This window comes from Lissotriton vulgaris, chromosome 11 (genome assembly GCF_964263255.1).
Source record: "Lissotriton vulgaris chromosome 11, aLisVul1.2, whole genome shotgun sequence".
In the NCBI taxonomy this organism is placed as follows: Eukaryota; Metazoa; Chordata; class Amphibia; order Caudata; family Salamandridae; genus Lissotriton; species Lissotriton vulgaris.
Genome location: NC_141699.1, coordinates 920,668,058 through 920,687,458, shown reverse-complemented (window position 1 = coordinate 920,687,458; position 19,401 = coordinate 920,668,058). Strand labels below are relative to the sequence as shown.

General features: G+C 42.7%; 1 protein-coding gene across 1 annotated transcript in view; it reads left to right on the top strand.

The window, feature by feature from the left end:
• Nucleotides 1–15,518, top strand: part of PLSCR5 (phospholipid scramblase family member 5) — a 284,029-nt gene extending 268,511 nt beyond the window's left edge. Inside the window, exons 7-8 of the mRNA XM_086944892.1 lie at nucleotides 2,563–2,649; nucleotides 15,427–15,518. Coding sequence (XP_086801018.1) covers nucleotides 2,563–2,601 — 39 coding nt within the window. The 3' untranslated portion in view covers nucleotides 2,602–2,649; nucleotides 15,427–15,518. The remainder of the gene's footprint in view (nucleotides 1–2,562; nucleotides 2,650–15,426) is intronic.
• Nucleotides 15,519–19,401: the final 3,883 nt, after the last annotated feature.

Genomic DNA, 19,401 nt, shown 5'->3' with positions numbered 1-19,401 from the left:
GTCATATCTATTGTACAGATGAGTTCTGGAGGACACAGCATGATTCAAACTGAATGACTTGTGTGTAGCACATGAAGAACCAGTGTTCATAAAGAAGTTACTTGTGATTCGTGACCCCGGGATTACCCGGGACTTTGTTTGGGGTATTTCTTTGATACTTTCCAGCCATGCATTCTCTCTCTCTGTCCTTCTCTCCACTCACTTTTCTCTCTCTCAGGTCTCTTTGGGGCATATTTACAAGGGGATAAGGCCACCAAAATAGCACTTAATGTGATGTTCCGGCGGCGCTATGCCTTGCACCATATATACAAAGTGGCGTTAAGCCACTTATTGTGGCTTAACGCCGCTTTGTAACTATGGGACCCATTCATGCAGGTATCTGTGGGAAAGGGGCATGCAATGGGTGCTGCTGTGGGAGTTCCACTGCAACCCCCATCGCTTTTTGACACTGTCCCAGATTTTCAAGGGAGTGGAAATCAGAGGCAGTTCCAACAACTAGCGCCATGCAATGGCAGGCGTTAGAATGGCACAATGAGGAGAAATACTTTTATTTCTCCTTATGTTTGCTTTTTCCATGTGTGCTGCTTTCTGCAGCACACATGGAAAAAGCTAAATGCCTTTGGTGATTGTTTGTGTGCAGGAAAGTGTACCTTCCTGCACATAAATAATCATTATATAATGGAATGTTGCTACTTCTATTTGTGCTGCAGAATTCAGCACACATAGAAGTAAACTACGGTTTAGGGTGCCTGAGTTTGCACTAGGCAGCTAGTATTAGTGCCAGCGCTAGGAAAAAACATGGGGGAGCACCGTATTGTTGTAAATGCAGTGCTTTGCTGCGTTTTGAACATGTCAGAGTGCGTCGCTGTCAATTTTGGCGCAGCTCCGCACTTCAACATATTCTTGTACAAATGCCCCTTTGTCTCTATCTTCTGGCTCCCTCCTTCTCTTAAGTAGCAACCGGTGTCCAAGCTAAGTGGCAGGAAGGGTGAGGGGGGACCTGGGACGGCAGACCACCAAGCAAAAAAATAATTTAAAAACATACCTGCTGCATCGCCGGTCTTCTGCTCCTGTCTAGCTCCAGTCCACTGCAGGCACAGGCTTTCAGACTAACCTGCAGCCAATTCTGACTCTGCTCTCATGCTGCTGGCAGCATGAGAACAGCATCAGGACTGGCCTGAGTGCCCTAATTTGCTCTCCTAGTGAAACTGCCAGCCAGTGGGAGCAGTCTCAAACCTGGCAACACAGCTCGGGTTGGAGACAGCTTCAGTGCGCTTGTTGACAGGGCTGGCTTTAGAGCTGGTGGCGCCCGGTGCAACAATTATTTTTGGCATCCCCCACCCCATGATAGCCTCCTCTGATTCCCTCACTTGCACAGGGCACAAGTGCCCCTCATCTCTACAATCATAAGTTATTGCTAAATAAAGACCAGTCCCATGAGATCAGCGCCCCCTCCACAGGCCAGTGCCCATTGCAGCCGCACCAGTCGCACTGCCCTAAAGCCGGCCCTGCTTGTCGATATGGCTGTCCTGAGATGGCTGGCCAAACCCGCATGCGCACCTAAGGCACAGTGTGCAACCAATCCCCTCAGTGCCAGTCATTCCCCTGCCCCCCACCCAAAGACTCAGCCAGGAAACAAAATAAAATGATAATAAACCCAGGTTTATTATTGTTTTCTTTTTCTTTACTTTTTAGGCTGCTGGCAGGGGAGGGACCCTCCTGTGCCATAGCTGGAGGAGCCACCGATGACTTACTTTCCCATGGGAAAGTGACAGAGGCACCGGGTGTGACCCTCAGCTTTTAAAACCGTTCCAGTGGGAAAATGGCCAGTGGAATAAAAGGCCTTTCTGCCCCTGTGTCTAATGTCAAATATCAGGCCGTGCTTAAACTGTTTATAAATTAATACATGAGTAATGCATGCATCTGAAAGTGGTACAAACCCGAAAGGCCTTCTAAAAACAGAATCTGGCATGTTTCTTGTTAAAACTCAAGCATCACAAAGCAGCACATGGGAAGTACCCTCAAGTGGGCTTAACCTGATATTAGCTTGTACTCAAGTTATTGATTGATGTTTTTTAATTGTGTTTCATATTGCTCAGTAAATGCATTCATAATTTAGCAAGTTACATATTGTGGTATTTATTTTCAAGTAACAAACTATTTTTCTTTCAAAAACTGATGAAATAATTGAAAATGAGACCCTAAATGGAGCTACATAAATTCGTAACAACTGCAGAGATAAGTATGTGATAAAATATTAGTGCTAATTCTGATAGGTATCCGGGGATCAAACGAAGAAATTCAAAGAACATTTTGCATGTGTAATAATAAGGTAATAATGCTGTCTTCATTTTCAGACACATTAGTATGGAGACACATATTCTAAGCAATGTATCTGAATATAATCATGTAATCAATAAACAGGCCATTCTAATCTTAAAAGTTATATAATGACCCTCGATGGGAAAGGAATATCAAACAGTTACCGATTAGCATGCTGATTTTTTTTTTTTTTATGCAATTTGCTTTATGACTCATAACGCATTTCATTTTTGATTGCAGGATGTAATGTTTTTTGAACACTCATTGGATGGAATATAATTGCCATGACGACGTTACCAATAAAACATTTAACGAAACATCAAGCCAGTAAGTTCGTGACATAAAGGTTTCCGTCGAGCTTTGGAAAGTGGGACAAAACATAATTCAATTTGCAAAGCTTTGTGAATGGGACATATTTTCCAAATTAACAAAGTAAAACTTTGCCTGGATAAAACTCTCCTGCCTGCAATTTTTTGCAGAGATGTTTCCTTCTCTGACAGTTTTGCTGGAGAATTCTGCTAAAAGATAGACTTTGCACAATTTTTTCCTGCAAAACCTAAATGCTGTAGGATTTTCACCTGTTATTTTGTTTAACAATTTGGCAGTTCTGTGAGGATGGTAATGTTAGCAGCGTTTTAAAAAATCTTCATGGATTATGCACACTTTGAGACTTCATCAACACATTTCTGCACTATTATTTATTTTTTTATTTTATTTATTCAGTGACATTGGCTTCCGTTTAGGTTCTGATAATATGTTTGTATTCTGAAAATATATTAGAAAAACTTCATATGTATCTTTTATTAAACGATTATCCTTGCTATCAAAGTTTTGTGGTTGATTTTTTATTATTAATTCTGAATGCATCACCACAGGAAATAGAGAACATACACGTTTGAATTTGTAATACCCCTCTTGCAGCATCTTGAAATGTATGACATATGTTCACAACAAAGGTTTTCTTCAAATTACGACTTCTAGAAGTCAGCATGCGCCGCATTAAGCATAACAATCACTGTGGTAGTCGCCAAGATAATGACTACAGCACCTTTTAAGATTGTGTTTAATGTTGCTATAATCTACATGTCTTGTCCTTTTTCTCCCCAAACAGGTTTTTTGACTAGTGTCAGTAAGTACACCGACACTTATACCACACACCTTACCGCGTGTGTAGGTACTTCACTTGTTTCACCTGAGATATTTTTAATGTAATTAATTCACGTCACATCACTTATTTGCACCAAAACAGCTCCGCTGTAACCAGGCATCATAGCACAACCGGGGGGCACTCGGCCACCCGGTTGGGAACCCAATGATGAAGCATGACACCAACCAGGTTGGTGTGTGAGGGGTCTTTTAAGTACACCTAATGGGTCCATGTACTTACTATACCTAGTGATTGTAACACATACTCATAGTGGGTTCATTCACATTGTTTAAGTCAAGTTATGTGCTAACCACTTTTTTTCTCAAATCACATATTTTTCTCCTCGGAGAGGAGAGAGCTTGGGAAATTTGCAACCAAGGTGGTCTGATCAGCGGGATTTGCCACATCCACACAGACTTCTACTTTTTATTCTAATTTGTACTGCTATAATATAGTTAGTTCTTTTGTAAAAGACATGTTTCACTAGTCAGAAATGTGGATGAGCCGTCCCGTCATATTTTTTAAATTATTATTTAGGTATATGCGGTGTCTCATCATGTACTCAACGCCAAATGCTCCATAAAAGGCGGTCTTCCTTAACACACTAACGGCCAGATTCATCAAGCCGAAAACGGCTCGCAAAGGGCCAGATTCTGAGAATCTGGCCCTCTGCGAGCGCTATTTTTGCATTTGGGATTCATCATCCCAAATGCAAAAATCGCATTTTTAAAAATCGCATATTTGCGAATAATTGCACTTAAGGAATCTCAATTAGAGATTCCTTAAATGCAATTCAAGAAGCATTTAAAAATTGCGAAATCGCTATTTTTGGCCGCTATTTACCGCGAAGTCTGATTTCGTGGTAAATAGCGAAAACTGAGAAAAATGCACTTTTGTGCATTTTTCTCAGTTGTATGTTACACACACACATGTCCTTTGGACTTGTGTGTGCGCAACATCAGTCTACATTTTCATTTCAGGGGTACTACGGGGTGTCCTTTGGACACCCCTGGCACCCTTGAAATCGCATCCTTACTTGCGATTAGCAAATTGCTAATCGCAAATAAGGAATAACTCCCAATTCATTCCTATGGGCCTTGAATGGGAAGTTATTCCTTATTTGCGATTAGCAATTTGCTAATCGTAAATAAGGAATGTGTAGGAATCGCAATTTATTTAGCGATTCCTACATGAATCCCGTTTTGCAAGTCCTTAATAGCGATTCCTTAATAATCGCTATTAAGGACTCGCAAAACGGCAGAATGATGAATCTAGCTGTAAGAGTTGTGACCGTGTCTAAAATGTAGATTGATTTATTCTTTCTGTAAATCTACTCGTTGCTCTTCCTTCAATGTGTTTTTTTTGTAAGAAAAGTGTCAATTTGATTGTGGTGCATTTTTGGGCGACATATTTCTTATCTGTAGAAAAATGTTGCGTCCTGGGAGTTGGTTGTGACATGAGTATTTTCCATATGTATATGCCACCCAAAGCGAAAGAATATGTTTCAGTGTGGGAAATCATTTATTGCTTGAAATAGCGTAAAGATACTCCTAAACTGTGTTTTTTGATATATATATATATATATATATATATATATATAGATGTATATATATATATATTACCTACTGGCGGTTGCCAGTAGATAGTTATAGTTAGGATTATTTTCGATATGGAAATCTCAACATTCTATTGGGAATAACTTTGGCGCCGGTTGAGGAATCTGCCTGAAAATTTCCTCAAATTTGCCTCGCAGCGCTCCAGTCCTTCCCTGAAAGTTTAGGGGGGATTCGTCAAGTGGGGGCCGATATAAAAGGGGAGTCCCAAAACGTGTTTTCCCCATGTTAATCTCCATAGGGTGGTCGACCTCACTTTTAGCCCGAACGGCTGAATGGATTTCCACCAAACTTGGCAAAATTGTAGGGACTGGTAGCCCGATGTGCCTTTTCTATGTCTCAAGATACTTGCTCAGGTGGATTTTGAGTAATTTAGGTGAAAAAAAAATATATATCTATAAGCGCGCCCTGATACGCGCAGCGGGGAGCGAACCAGCGCGCTACGCGAGTTCGCGTGCGGAAACCTGATTGGCTCTCTGGTGTCTATCAACATTCCAAACAGTCCGGAGCGGCCGCCATCTTGTGTCTCGGTAGGATCGAGACACAAGAGATGGCAAAAACAAAGGGGGAAATGACCAAAAGGGGGCAGAGTAGACCCCCCTGACCCCCTAGGTTTGATGTGGGGGCCATAAAAGGGCCCCGCGGGGCAAAATATATATATATTTTTTTCGATTTGCACGGGGTGAGTGCCCGGTACGCGCACCGGGGAGCAGACCGGGGAGCGTACCCTGGGGAAAAAAGAATGACAGACTTTTAAAGAAATGTAGCCTTTTTTTATAAATTGGAGGTAGTTCTAAAAAGAACTGTTTTTTTTTATTCTTTTTGTTGTTTTATATTTTTTTTGTTTTTTAGAACATTTTATACTTTTTTTGGCTTTTATGAACAGTTTTATATATTTTTTGTATTTTTTTATGGGGACAAACAAAAAAAAGGGAATTGTAAACAGCTCAACTGGAGCAAAAAAAAACTGGAAAAAATGAAGGCTGTTTTCGGCACCAGTGGTTGTCTCCAGCACAGTTTATGAGTTTGATGCTCTGCTCCCCATAAAAAATGGTAGTGCCACAAAATATACAAGTAATCTTGTATTCTCCAAACTGGCGTTGGATGCATGGGACCATCTCTCTAGTTTCAGGACCCGATGGAGTGGGTTGTTTAGAGGTGCTCGGAGAAGATTGGGGTGGGTTTCTGGTCAGTTCTCTGACCTCTGCTGCAGAATAGTTATTGGGGTGTTTTCGTTGCATGTGCCGAAGCATTGTGTGATTCCCAAATGAATTTTTTTTGCAGGGTTCCCCCTGGAAAGTTCAGCGCCACAGATGAGACAGGTGACCTTTGCAGCATTAACTTTTTTTGCAACGCTTGGGATTTAAAAAAACTCCCATATATAGTGCTCATTAGGTTTATATGGGGGATTGTCTTCAGGCAGGAACTGCCTTCTCTCCTCCTCCTCCTCTTCCTCCTCCTCTTCTTCTTTACCACCAATGTGATGTTGTGGTGGTCCTTGTGGTGGTGGTGGTGGTGGTGCAGATGCTCCAGCTGCTGCTGCTACTGTAGCCATTTCTCTATCAATAGAAGCAGGTCTTCCTCACTCAAAGAATAAAGTGAGAATGAGGAAAAAAGGTGGGGGCATTCATCATTTGGAAAACAAAACTGTTCTGAACCAATGAAAAGTGTTATTTTCAGGTCACATGAGCCGGGCTTTCATCATTTGGAAACCAAAACTATTCTGAACCAATGAAAAGTGTTATTTTCAGGTCACATGACCCGACACGCTTACGCTACGCGCCCCGGTGCGTGCCCGGGGGCGCCCGGCGGCGCTTACGTAGCACGTTCGTATGCGCGTGGGTGCTTCCGGGTGCGTTTACGCTGTGCGTATCACGCAGACGCAGCTACGCGATATGTCATGATGATGTTTTCATTCGCGGCAAAAGCGCTACCGGGACGCTCACTGGTACGCGCCCTGGGGCGCACCGCAAGACTGCGCTTTCCAGTGCGCTCACTGGGACGCGCACAGGAGCGCTCCAGGGCAAAAAAAAAAAAAATGAACAATATACATAAAAAAAATAGTAATACATAAATATACATTATAGGATTCATTAAAAACAATATTACATTTCATAGCTATAGAAATTTGCTATTAAAAGACCTTTGAAATTCACTGAAAAAACCAAAGGTTTTACACCAGTTATAGTTAGGAATTAGCATTCAAAAAACCTATGAATTTCACTGAAAAAACCATAGGTTTCACACCAGTTATAGTTAGGAATTAGCATTTTAAAAACCTATTAAATTCACTGAAAAAAACATAGGTTTCACACCAGTTATAGTTAGCTGGACATTTTACTGACATAAAACCATTGAAATTCCCACGTTATAGTTAGTTGGACTCACTATAACTTGCGCGCCTGCAATAGACTGCTGATGACGTCACATATTACATCACTCATGACATGGTCAGTGACATCACTCATGACATAAGGGGCAGTACCTGCACTTTTTAACATTGTTGCAATACATTCAAAAGGAGTGTACTGGCACTTCTCAGGAGCAAACAGGTACTCTAAATAGTGAGTAACTGCGCTTCTAAATTTCCATTTAAAGCACTGCGTTCAGTGTATTTATAGGTAACTATTCAATGTTTTTGACCCTGGTTTCTTGTTTACTGTGGTTTCCATGGTCTAGTGCCTTCCATCCCCACCAAGTAACTGCCCTGTCCTCCATTAAAACTAGTGGCTGTCGTTACTCAGTTGAAACATCCGTCAAAAAATACCTTCAAACGCACAAAACTCTCCTGCATGCCTTACCTTTGGTGTCAATTTTAGATTCCTCACCACAGGACACCTTACTACCTTACACTGGCTTCTGTTCTCAAAAGTTACATCTCCTAAGCCATATGTCTTTGTTACAAAGCAACAGATACTCATCTCGTGGCCTGCTTTGCACAATATCAGCCGACTCGCTCTCAGGTATAGTTCTTTCAATCTCTTGACTGTTCCTCACTTTAGCAAATATCGGATGCACGATCACACCTTCTCGGTAATGTGCTTGGAATGCACTCCCCACAATTTTTCTTTCAGCTCTCTGGGAGAGGGGGCAGGGAGGAGGTGTGAAGCTCAGCCTGCTGTGGCGGCCGCTGCTGCTGCTCCCTGTGGCTTGCTGCTGGCCTGGGCCCCGCTCCCTGCCTGGAAACTTTATCAACTCTGGCTCCTGCCCCCTGCTTCCTTTGACGTCGCTCTTTCCAATCTGGGATTTCAATGTTGTGCGCTGAATATTGGAAAACAAGCATTGGTATAGCAATAGGTCTCGCATTTTCGAAACTGTAACATTTTAGTATTGTAAATCACCATGTCTTTTAATATTGCAGGGTTTTTAAAAAAATTAATAAAAGACATTGCCATTTACAATGCCAATAGCTAAAAATCTCGTAAGTATGAAACCGATTGCATTGCAAATGCTTGTGTACCCTTCCTCTTAGTGAAAGGACCATTCATATTTACAATACCGATAACTCCTACTAGTACAAATGCAATGCGATAGATTTTGCAGTTACAAAAAAGTTAGCTATTGCCATTTTGCATTAGAGCATTTTCTTAGTTTTTTAGAAAAGAAAAAAAATGAAAACCAATGTCATTTACAATGCCAATAGCTAAAATATTGTCATTGAGAGACCTATTGCATTGTAAATGCTTGTTGTATTTATCGCCTAGGTTATCACTAATTATGATACCAGTTAAGAGGTAGGTCCTCTGTTTATAACTAAATTCACCCAGCACTTATCAATTGCGGTGTAGGGAGCTGAGACACAGTCCTGACAAATGCCTTAATCCACAGCTGATTAGAGGAAGAAACATGATGGCATAATTATTTGTACAGTGATGCATACAGTTCATTACATCTAAGTATGCCTCCTGTATTTACCCATTAGTAATCATTTAATCAACCAGGGATACCACCAAATTAAAGGATTCTTTGGTAGATTATCCTATGGTTTTTTAAAGTTATAAACTGTACCTAAATCATTATCCTGAGAGAAGAAATATCTAATAACTCCCTCAGAAAAGCCCCATTATGAGGTTGAGTCCGCCCTGGTAGTAACATCTTACCTGGAGGGGGCGAGGTGGCAAATGATGAAGCATGTCGCATTACGTGAGTGAGTCATCCTCGTCCAATTCTTGGAATTGCCTTGAATTTAGGTAACACACAACTAATAGCACACAGAGAACCCATTGGGTCTCTGGTACTAACCTGCTGATTTGCTGATTAAGCAAATAGCATATCTCTGAAGGCATCACACCAATTTTTGTGTTTGCTCGAATTAATAAGGGCAGGTGTGAGCCCCATATGCCCCTCTTGACTCACCTTTCTGATAGTACATATTCAGGGTGTCCCTGCCAAATAGTGAATCTTTAAGGTATATGTTGGACATGGCAGCCTTAGGGTGTCCTATACTCAAGTGTTTTGCCATCTCCTCTCATCTGCTGCTGAAATTTTGTTTGTTGGCCTTAGGACGCTGTGCTCTTTACCACTGTTAACCAGTGTTAAAGTGCTTGTGCTCACTCTCGAAAACATTGTAAAATTAGATTACACCTGATTGGTATATTTAATTTACTTATAAGTCCTTGTAAAATATACCATATATCCAGAGTTGGTCAATTAAATGCTACTAGTGGGCCTGCAGCGCTCATTGTGCCACCCACTTACAAAGCCCTCTAAAACATGTCCCAGGCCTGCTATTGCAGCCTGTTTGCAGTGTTATACTCACCGAAATAAACTTCTTGCCAGAACTAAAACTCTCTTTTTCTTACATGTAAGTCACTCCTAAGGTATACTCTAAACAGTCCGCAGAACAGGGTGCATTGTAGTTAAAAAAGATGAACTTATACTTTTAGGTATTATATTATCTAGTAGTGAAAAATTAACAAATTCATTCTTCACTACTGTGAGGCCTACCTCTCCCATAAGATAAGAGCTGGTTCCCTTATTACATTTAGTAAGTGGTAACTTGTGTTTGGGAGCAGGTAGGAATGATATGTTTGGTGCCTATAGATTGTAATATGAAATCCTCTTTAAAAATAACATTGGATTTAAAGTCATAATTCCAAAAATACTACTTTTAGAGAGTTGTTCTTTTCTTGTCCTATCATTTTATGCCTGCAGCCTCTTTCCTGGGTCACATGACTAAGTGCTGTTGGCCTTTTTGTATTCCTCCCAGATAGCCACACAGTAGAGGGAGTGGGTGTTGGTAGAATGAACCGTCCATGCAGGATGGGGGGTTGGAGGTGTTCGCATCTCCACTTGCACTTCAAACACCCTGCCTCAACTCACACATAAAGAACTTCAAACTAGCCTATTGTGTCCCCAGACAGACTGAGGCCAGGGCAGAGAGGAAGATAGGGACAGATGTACAAACATTAGGAATACTGATTACCCAATTGCAATTCTCTCCAAATTGCAATTAGGAAATCAGTATTCCTAATGTCTGAAGTTGAGTTTCATTATTGATTTCTAGTGAGACATGCATATTAATGAGGTAAGTCACAATTTGGGGCCCATTAGGAATTGAAGGCATCACATGGATGGTGGCCTGCTGAGGTGAGGTTTGTGATTGTTTTTTATTAAAGCAAACTTTTTTTTAAGATGCAGCCAATTCTCCTTAAAGAAAAATGGGTTTCATTTTTTAAAGTAGGCAGTGGTCCAAAGAGAAAGAGTCTCCAAGGGACCCTTCCCCTTTACAAATGATTTACCATTAGTTTTAAACAAGTTATTGAATCACAGTTTGTCTTTGGTACACTGTAAAAAGCTTTTTTGATTACTACTTTGCACATCTGGCCCGAAATTCCAGACACTTCTGTGGGTGGGGTGGGGTGGAGTGGAGTGGTGCAGTCCAGAAGATTCTTCCACTTCAAGGCTGCCTCCGGGTTTAATAATAGAATCCTCAAACCCAGTCTTCATTTCACTTCTGGACCCGGGCAAGGACACTCAGAAGACTGGCCTGCTGTGTACTTCACAGGACAGCCCTGCTGCAGCAAGAGGTAGAAATATCATGTTTGGTGGCTTAGGAATTATATTATAAAATACTCTTTAGTGGTAAAGTCAGATTCTAAGTAACAATTCTGAAAATGCCCCTTTCGGAAAGTTGGCTTTTTTGTCCTAACCATTTGGTGCCTTCAGCTCGTTTCCAACTAGATGTAGTTGATGGTTGGCCTTCGCGTATTCCTCCTTGACAGGCATCCAACAGAGGCGCTGGGTGTTAGCAGGATGATGGGATGGAGCTGTAAACAGCCCCACTTGCACATGGAACAACTTGTCTCAGCTCAAACGCAAAGAACTTCACAATAGTCTATGATGCCCCCAGACAAGCTGGGACTTGGGAAAGAAGGCAGGAAAATGAGAACCCTCGGGGGGGGGCAGAGAGTTTTCCCATTTCAAACCTAGCACCAGGTAGGAACACTTTAGTTCACTTCTGTACCTGTAGATGGACCCTGAGAGGACTGCCTAGCTTCCTGTGGTCTGCGGTGTACTTCAGAGGACTGTCATGCTGCACCAAAAGGACTACCCTGCTGCCTGAAGCCTGACTTGTGCCCTCAGTGGACTGTCCTTCTGCCTGAGACCTGTTTTACTGCTTGAGTACAAGCATGAAAAAGTGACTCCAAGGCTAGGTGGCTGGCCCCCTCATCAGACCCTCAGGGATAGAAAAGGCTCCAACTATCTTGATCCTGCCCTTGAATCCAGCATAAGTGAGTCCTAACCCTCCAGGTGGTGCCCCTCTAGTCCTGAACTCATGGACGATATGCTGAAGTAGACCAGATAGACAAAAATCCAAAACCTTTCAACCAAAAAGAGTCCTGAGAGAAGACCAGGGACAGGATCTACATGCTCCCCAGATCACCCAACGTGTATCGCCTGTTGACCTGAATTTGCAGCCACTCTTAATGTAGTCTTCTCTGTGGCAGCAAATCCTTTTCATCGGCTCCTCGCAAAAGGAGTTTCTGGCCTTGTTGACCCCTCAATGGCTATATTTTATTTATTTGTTGAGATTTATAGAGCGCAGCGAATACCCTTGGGCGTCTTGGCTATAGCCTGCATCTTCATCCCATTGGAGATTTTCGACAGCTATTGAACAAGGCTTAGCTTAAATGTAGAAGTCCTTATCGCAACTTCGTCCAGCGGCTCCCCGGTGACAACACTTCCTCCTCGGACATCACTGGCTGGTTTGCCCTGTTGAACTTTAACTTCTCAGTAATTTTTTGCTTTACAGATTCTCCCAAGTCTGGAGTTCAGTAGAGACCCTGGCCAATTTACTTCATGTATCTGAACCACTTCTATCACACCATCATTCAACCTGATTATATTTTTGTTGTTTCAGTGCCAAATAATGTATTAAAATATACTCTGTTTTTCTAAATTGGTTTGGGATTTTTCTTGTTTTGTTTTTTTGCTTTATTACTGTTTAAGTGCTGCATAAATACTTTACACATTACCACTAACTTATCCCTGACTTCTTATGTGCCAAGCTACAGTGTATGAAGCACAGGTACATTTTGTGACTTTTTGTGGCTCACCCTGACAAGGATTATGGCTGTTCCTAAAAAGGGAGCAACACCCTCCTCAACCAAGAACCACATTTTTCACAGTATCTATTAATGTACAAAGACCCAATTCAAGTCACAAGACACAAGCAGCCTGATTCATTAAAGGTAATTGCGCTCGCAAAGGGCCAGATTCCGAGAATCTGTCCCTTTGCGAGTGCAATTTTTGCATTTGGGATTCATCATCCCAAATGCAAAACTCGGTAATAGCGAATTCGCAAATTTGCGAGGAATTACATTTAAGGAATCTCTATTTGAGATTCCTTAAATGCAATTCATCATCCATTTTCAAATAGCGAAATCGCAATTTTGGGCCGCTATTTACCGCGAAGTCAAACTTCGTGGTAAATAGTGAAAACTCAGAAAAATGCTTTTAAAAGCATTTTTCTGAGTTGCATGTTGCACACACACATGTCCTTAGGACATGTGTGTGCGCAACACCTGTTAAAATGAGCATTTAAGGGGTGCTACAGGGTGTCCTCTGGACACCCCTGGCACCCTTTAAATCGCTATCTTATTTGCGATTAGGTAATTGCTAATTGCAAATAAGGAATACTCCCCATTCATTCCTATGGGCCTTTTGGCCTATAGGAATGAATGGGGAGTTATTCCTTATTTGCGATTAGCAATTTGCTAATTGCAAATAAGGAATCTGTAGGAATCGCAAAAAATATTGCTATTCCTACATGAATCCCGTTTTGCAAGTCTGGAATAGCGATTCCTTATGATTCGCTATTTCAGACTCGCAAAACCTCCCAATGATGAATCAGGCTGTAATACTTTTCCATATCCTCAAAGGAGGTAGTAAGCCATTTGCAAATGAAAAGTGGTCTCTAAAGTACGCCTTCCCCTTTTAGAATGTAAACAAATATATTTTAAGAGTCGGCAGTAGTCCTACAGACCTCTGCCTTCACTTAAAAATGAAAGTTACAATTTTCATCTTTTTAAACTCATTTTAAGGAAAATTGGTAGCTTTTAAAATAAAAGATTCCTTAGTAAAAAAGCAATTGGCGGAATCCCGATCCTAGGCCGCAACAGGTACTACCAGAGGGCAGAGAAACATTGATGTATGGGTGACTACAGGTCCTGCCCCCTTGCGGGATTCATGCTGTATATGGCAAATTTACCATAGTTTTTACAGCATAACCAAGAGGATGCAATCCCCTTCCTTTTTCTCAATCACACCTTATCTCGTGCAACACTTGTTACTCACTTGGCCAGGTAGACTCCACCTGACCAACACACGTTTTTTTAATATGCATCCCCCACAGGTCCTGAAGAAAGCCAGCATATTAAAGAAACTGGCTGAAACATGTAGACCTTTTCCCAGGATATCAGAGTCATAATAGTAAACTCCACACATATCCGCACTTTTCCATTTTAACCCTGCCATAGGGCCCATCATTAAAATATTTTTTTATTCTTAAAAGGGACCCTATAGGTAGTTTTAATATGACTTCCACTGCACTATACTACACAAAAAAACCTGCTCTGCTGTAGTCCAGGCATCATAGCACACCCAAGGTGCACTCAGCATCTTGGGTGGGACCCGATGATAAAGCATGCCCCCAACTAGGTTGCTGGATGAGGGTTTTCATAACAAACTGATAGCTTTCCCACAACATAAACATAAGTTTTCAAGCGTGTGAGCCAATTATTTTTGATCACAATAAAGGTCTGCTAATCTGAGAAGGCCTCCATGCCTGTGATGGCACTGGATCCTAGTGGGTCGCAAATTGCGATGTCCCTCACTAATATACATGAGACAGGTCAATGTATGACACACTAGGAATCACTATTTTAAAACTAACATTTTCATAGTATTATTAATTGTGATTTCCAAGTGTGTCAGGTAAAAATCTAAATTTGGAAATCACAATTACTAGCCTTGATACATGTGACCCTAAATTACCCCTTCATCTCTTATATTTACCTTTGTATAGAAGATATTATACTTGGTTTTTAATATAAATGGTATAAGTCCACCCAATTAACTTGTGCAAAATCTTTTTGGTAGAAAATTAAATCGGTTTAGTGTAGGTTGCTGATCTCCTCAACCCTCACATGCTCTCTAGGCAGCAAAGACAAAAGAATGCATGAAAATTGTAAAAATCCACATCTATTTGTACCGCAATCAAACAATGATTTGCTGAAGCTATTGGGGTCTATGGGATGATTCTATAATTACAAAATGACTAATACAATCTAATAGTCACAAATTGAAGAACAAATATTTTAGCTATTGGCAGATAATCACAAATTATGGATTAACATGACAACTAATTGACATAGAGGATTACAAGTACAGGCAAAATGATTTAATAAATATAGCAAATAGGATTCAAAAATTAAAAAGGCAAAATTACATTAATGCTTTACTGCGCTATGGTGGTAAAACGGGAGTAAATATAGTATTTAAATATAGACAATACAACATTACAAATACAACAAGTAAATCGTTGACTGTAGATTGACAAAGGGGTTATGACCAAAGTGTTCATTTTAAACAGCAAATCTGACCATTGTGCTCCCCCCAAACGACTTCCCAAAATATCTGTAGGTCTCACACAGAGGGGTAGCTATAGCAACGGTGCAAAATCTTTATTGTTTTCAGCTTATGGTATAATACAATTTGATTATAAGAAAAAAGTATTCTTTAACATGTGTATAATATCACTATTAATAAAATAAGTCCTTTTTGTTGTAACCAAAGTCCTTTCACACTGTTAAAGAAGGTACCTTTTCTTGAATTCCACAGGAACAGAATCTGGACCCAACGTCCCTCAACCAGTACTCACACCAACTAATATGTATATTTTTCTGCATAGAGGAACAGCAGGGGGAGAAGGGAAGTGGAGAGAAATACAAGGGAGACTGCCTTGCAGAGGAAGTTACTTCTACTATTCTGTATTTCCAGAAGAATACTTTCTGTTATGGGAAAACAGGGATGCTGCACCTGTATTCAAGAAATAAACACAATATTTATATATATTGCAATGCATTAAACTTCGCAGTGTATGATAGCAAATGTGTATATACACAAATTGTATATTTTACCCGAAATGTACAAGGATTGAGCCTCTCTCTTATATTAATGAAGTCACAGAATATTAAATGATAATGAAATGATGACAAGTCTGCGAAGCTGAATAATAAATATTTTCCTTTGGTATCTTGTTAATTCTTTATGTTGTCTTTTGATGAGTTCTATTTTCTTTCTGGTATAGTTGAACTATAAAGTTTATTTTTAAATATCTGATAGATAAATATCTAAATGCATAACTATTACATCTAAACAAAGCTGGTCGTGCCTCTTGTTCAATCCCAAAAATAACTTGAAAGTCTCTGTGGTTGGGCTTCAAACGGTTTAGTGCCACGCTGGTTTTAATTTAGTAATAAATAAGGAAATGTGGGCTGCCTGTGGTCCACAAAGGGGACCCTCCTAAGAGGGCGGCCGGCTTTGTGCCACAGGAAGGCACACGAGTCAGTGGAGTAGGGTTCCCCGGTCTAGGGGCAAGATTCCAGTCGGCCGCGTCACTTCCAGCGGTGGTGGGGGAGGACAGGGGTACTTATACCTTCCCCCGCCCACAATGCAGCCTCTTTCTTGCTGCCCGTCTCACTGTTTGGGTGGGTCCCCCTGGAGCTGTACTTCTTTGCGGTGAGTCTGTGAACTTCGTCTCCCCCCCTTTGATTAAATAGGCATGGCATCCTGCGCCCGGCCATTGCCACGGCTGCCATCTCGCCTGGGGGGAGGTTGGTACAGCTCCTTTGTGTCCTTGTATGGCGTCCCTGGACGTGGGATGCATCTCATCCCAGTGATCTGGGGACATGACCCCTTGGGTTGACCACGGGCTGCTGTATTGAGCAGCTAAGGGATACAATACGGGTACAGTGAAGTTAAGGATCCCCGGCTGCTGCTGTGGGCAGAAGACGGCCCTGTTTCACATGGATGACATACTGGTGGGGCACCCCTGTTCTGTTGTGGCGTGGTCCACACTGCCCTGAGGGGATCTCCCTCTGTCCCATTCAGGGGGCCTAGGGGAGGGGCTCGGGCTGGTTCTGCACCACAGTGAGGAGAAGGTGCTACGCATCACGGTGGGCTCTGCCTATCTGTAACACCGACACTTTGTGGTGGTGTGACCTTGCTGTTCTGGTGTCCGCTGCAGCACCCATGAGGGGCTGATTCAAACTTAAACCCCAGGCAGTGTGGCCAGGGCCTACGACCGAGGTGGCATTGCTGCGGCGGATGGCTGGGGGCAGTATGAACAGAGTGAGTCTGCACAGGGCAGTCTATAGCAAACACAGGGAGATCGGTTTCATGAGCGAGGGGACGACTGAGCGAATCACCTCGGCACCGCGCCGCACTCGCGTGGCACTGGCAGCATTGGTGGTCCAGGAGGCGTGTCCTGGATCTGTCGGGGCAACTTCTTTGGTCTCCTTGCGGCTCACCCACCTTTATTTGCAACAATGGGCTTTAGCCTCTGGACTTGTTGAGGCGTTGGTCGGTTCTTTTGGCGGTGGGTGCTGTGGCATGGGGTCTCCGGGCCCCTGACTCGCCATGCCGCAATGTGAAAGTAGTGCTGGGATGTTGCAGAGGTTCAGAGGAGCCTTTTGGTCATGCGGGCAGCACCGGGTTCAAATAAGGAGCTGAGGAACACTGGAAGTTGAAGGTCTCGTCTGCATGGAGACCCTCTTCCCTGGCGCGGGTGTGTAGGGGAATTGCCGTCAGCAGGTACCACGCTGCTCTCTGTTCATATTCCTTCAATTGCAGTGCAACCAGAAGGCTGACACACCCAAGGCTGTTTTTGATCTTAACCACATATGTGGCGGCGTGCAGGGCGGTCAGCGAGGCGGGGGCGTTCCCCCTCTTTACCCTAGTCGGCGGAGCATGTTATGGGTGGGCAGCAACCGCTGCAGTGCAGCGGGAGCCACGGAGCGGTGCAACAGGGGAGGGGTGAGTCTGAAACCGTACTGGGCTCTTCAGGACAGGAAGCACTATTGCACAGAGCCGTTGCAGTGCCCTGCTGGGTCGAAATTGGCCACTGATTATTGCATCGGGCTGCGGCCTCCACCGCATGGAAGGAGTCCGCTAGTGTCGTCCCCAAACATTCCTGCGCAGGGCCTGAGCGATGGGAGTCAGGTGGCACCCGCTGTCTCCGGCTGCTTCAGGTCCCCGGGGCTGGGGTGAGGGCCAATATAGTCAAACACATCAGTTCAGAGCAGGCCTTTCACCCTCCTGGTGGCTCCCTGGGCACAGGGGCTTGACGCGAGGGTGCCCCAAGAACAACAGTGAATCAGGGTACATCGGGAAATTTAACTGCTCACCAAATCTGGAAGTCAATGCTGAATTGATTCTGTGTATGGCTGAGACACTACCTGAAATTCAGCCAGGAATTTTCTGTCAGAAATTTCTGCTTGCGAAGTCTATTGGATAATTACACACAAGAACTCAATAGGAATACACATATAAATGTGCTACCCTACTGCTGAGCTGTGTTGAATTTATGAATACTTCTCTTCAGAGGTGAAGCTCGCTATTAAGACACTACCCAGTTTAAGTGCATGTTTATTTCTGGGGCATGTGCCTTGAATGTGACTGATTCTGCGCTTACGCAGACAGTAGATCGCTGACTCTTCCCACACATTGAGCTTGAACTACTGCATGAACTGATTTCAAAATAACTATTCAGTTAATTCAAAAACAGTTTCAAGGCTAATTTGGTAGATGGGGGAGCTAACTTCCAATGTGGATATTTCTGTGCTCTTGTCAATCTGGCACGCTTATTGGACTTAAGACATGCCACAGCAATCTGAACTACAACATTCCTGACACATTGGTATCCATGTTCCCACATTAATGGAAAGACAATAGTTGGTGTATGTTTAACAAGCTGAGAAACATAAGTTCTAAAAACTATTACCTTCATCATATGGTATGATATTGCTGTCAGGTGTCCCACTGTCAAGATATCATGGTCCTGATCAAACGTCTAATGACAGTTTATCCAAATCCCAAAAATGTAGCCCCACCCATGAATGAGCAAAGACAAACAGCAGAACTATACCCTGGATGAGAAGTGTAGGAAAGTAGGATCTGCTTCCATTGTTACCTTCACTTTTTGCTTGATGAAATGCTGTTTCTCACTAGTGTGATTGGGATCTTGCTAATCAGGGCCCTAGTCTCTCTGCTTTCTCCCCTAAATTGTTATGGTAAGTACTTAGGTTCATCCCAGATTGAATATTGTGGTACCCTTATCAGTCCCTAATATATGGTACCAAGGTATCCAGTGCATAGGTACCCCAGAGGTCCCCCATGGGCTGAATCATGTATTATGCCACATATGGGAAACCATTTAAACTACCATTACAGGCCTGCCATTGCAGCCTGTGTAAGCTGGTGCTAGCACCACTTATGAAAGATACAGGTTTCCCTATATCTAGGGTCACTGCACATAAAACCTATAAGTCACCCCTACTATGGGCCTTTTCAGACCTGAAGGTAGGGTGCTTAGTTTTAAGTGTGAGGGTGTGCCTGCATTAGTAACTGTTGTTTTTGCATTTGTTACCCCGAGTGGGACGGGTATGCTCAGATGTGAGTCCCGTGCTCTCCACGCCACTGGAGTCAAGCTATCCTGGCTGATGACGGCTGATAGCCAGAAGCTGGTCCTAGGATGCTTGATTCCGGTCCAGGGAAGACAAGGCTTGGCAGATCCGGCTGGATTGTTCCCATGAG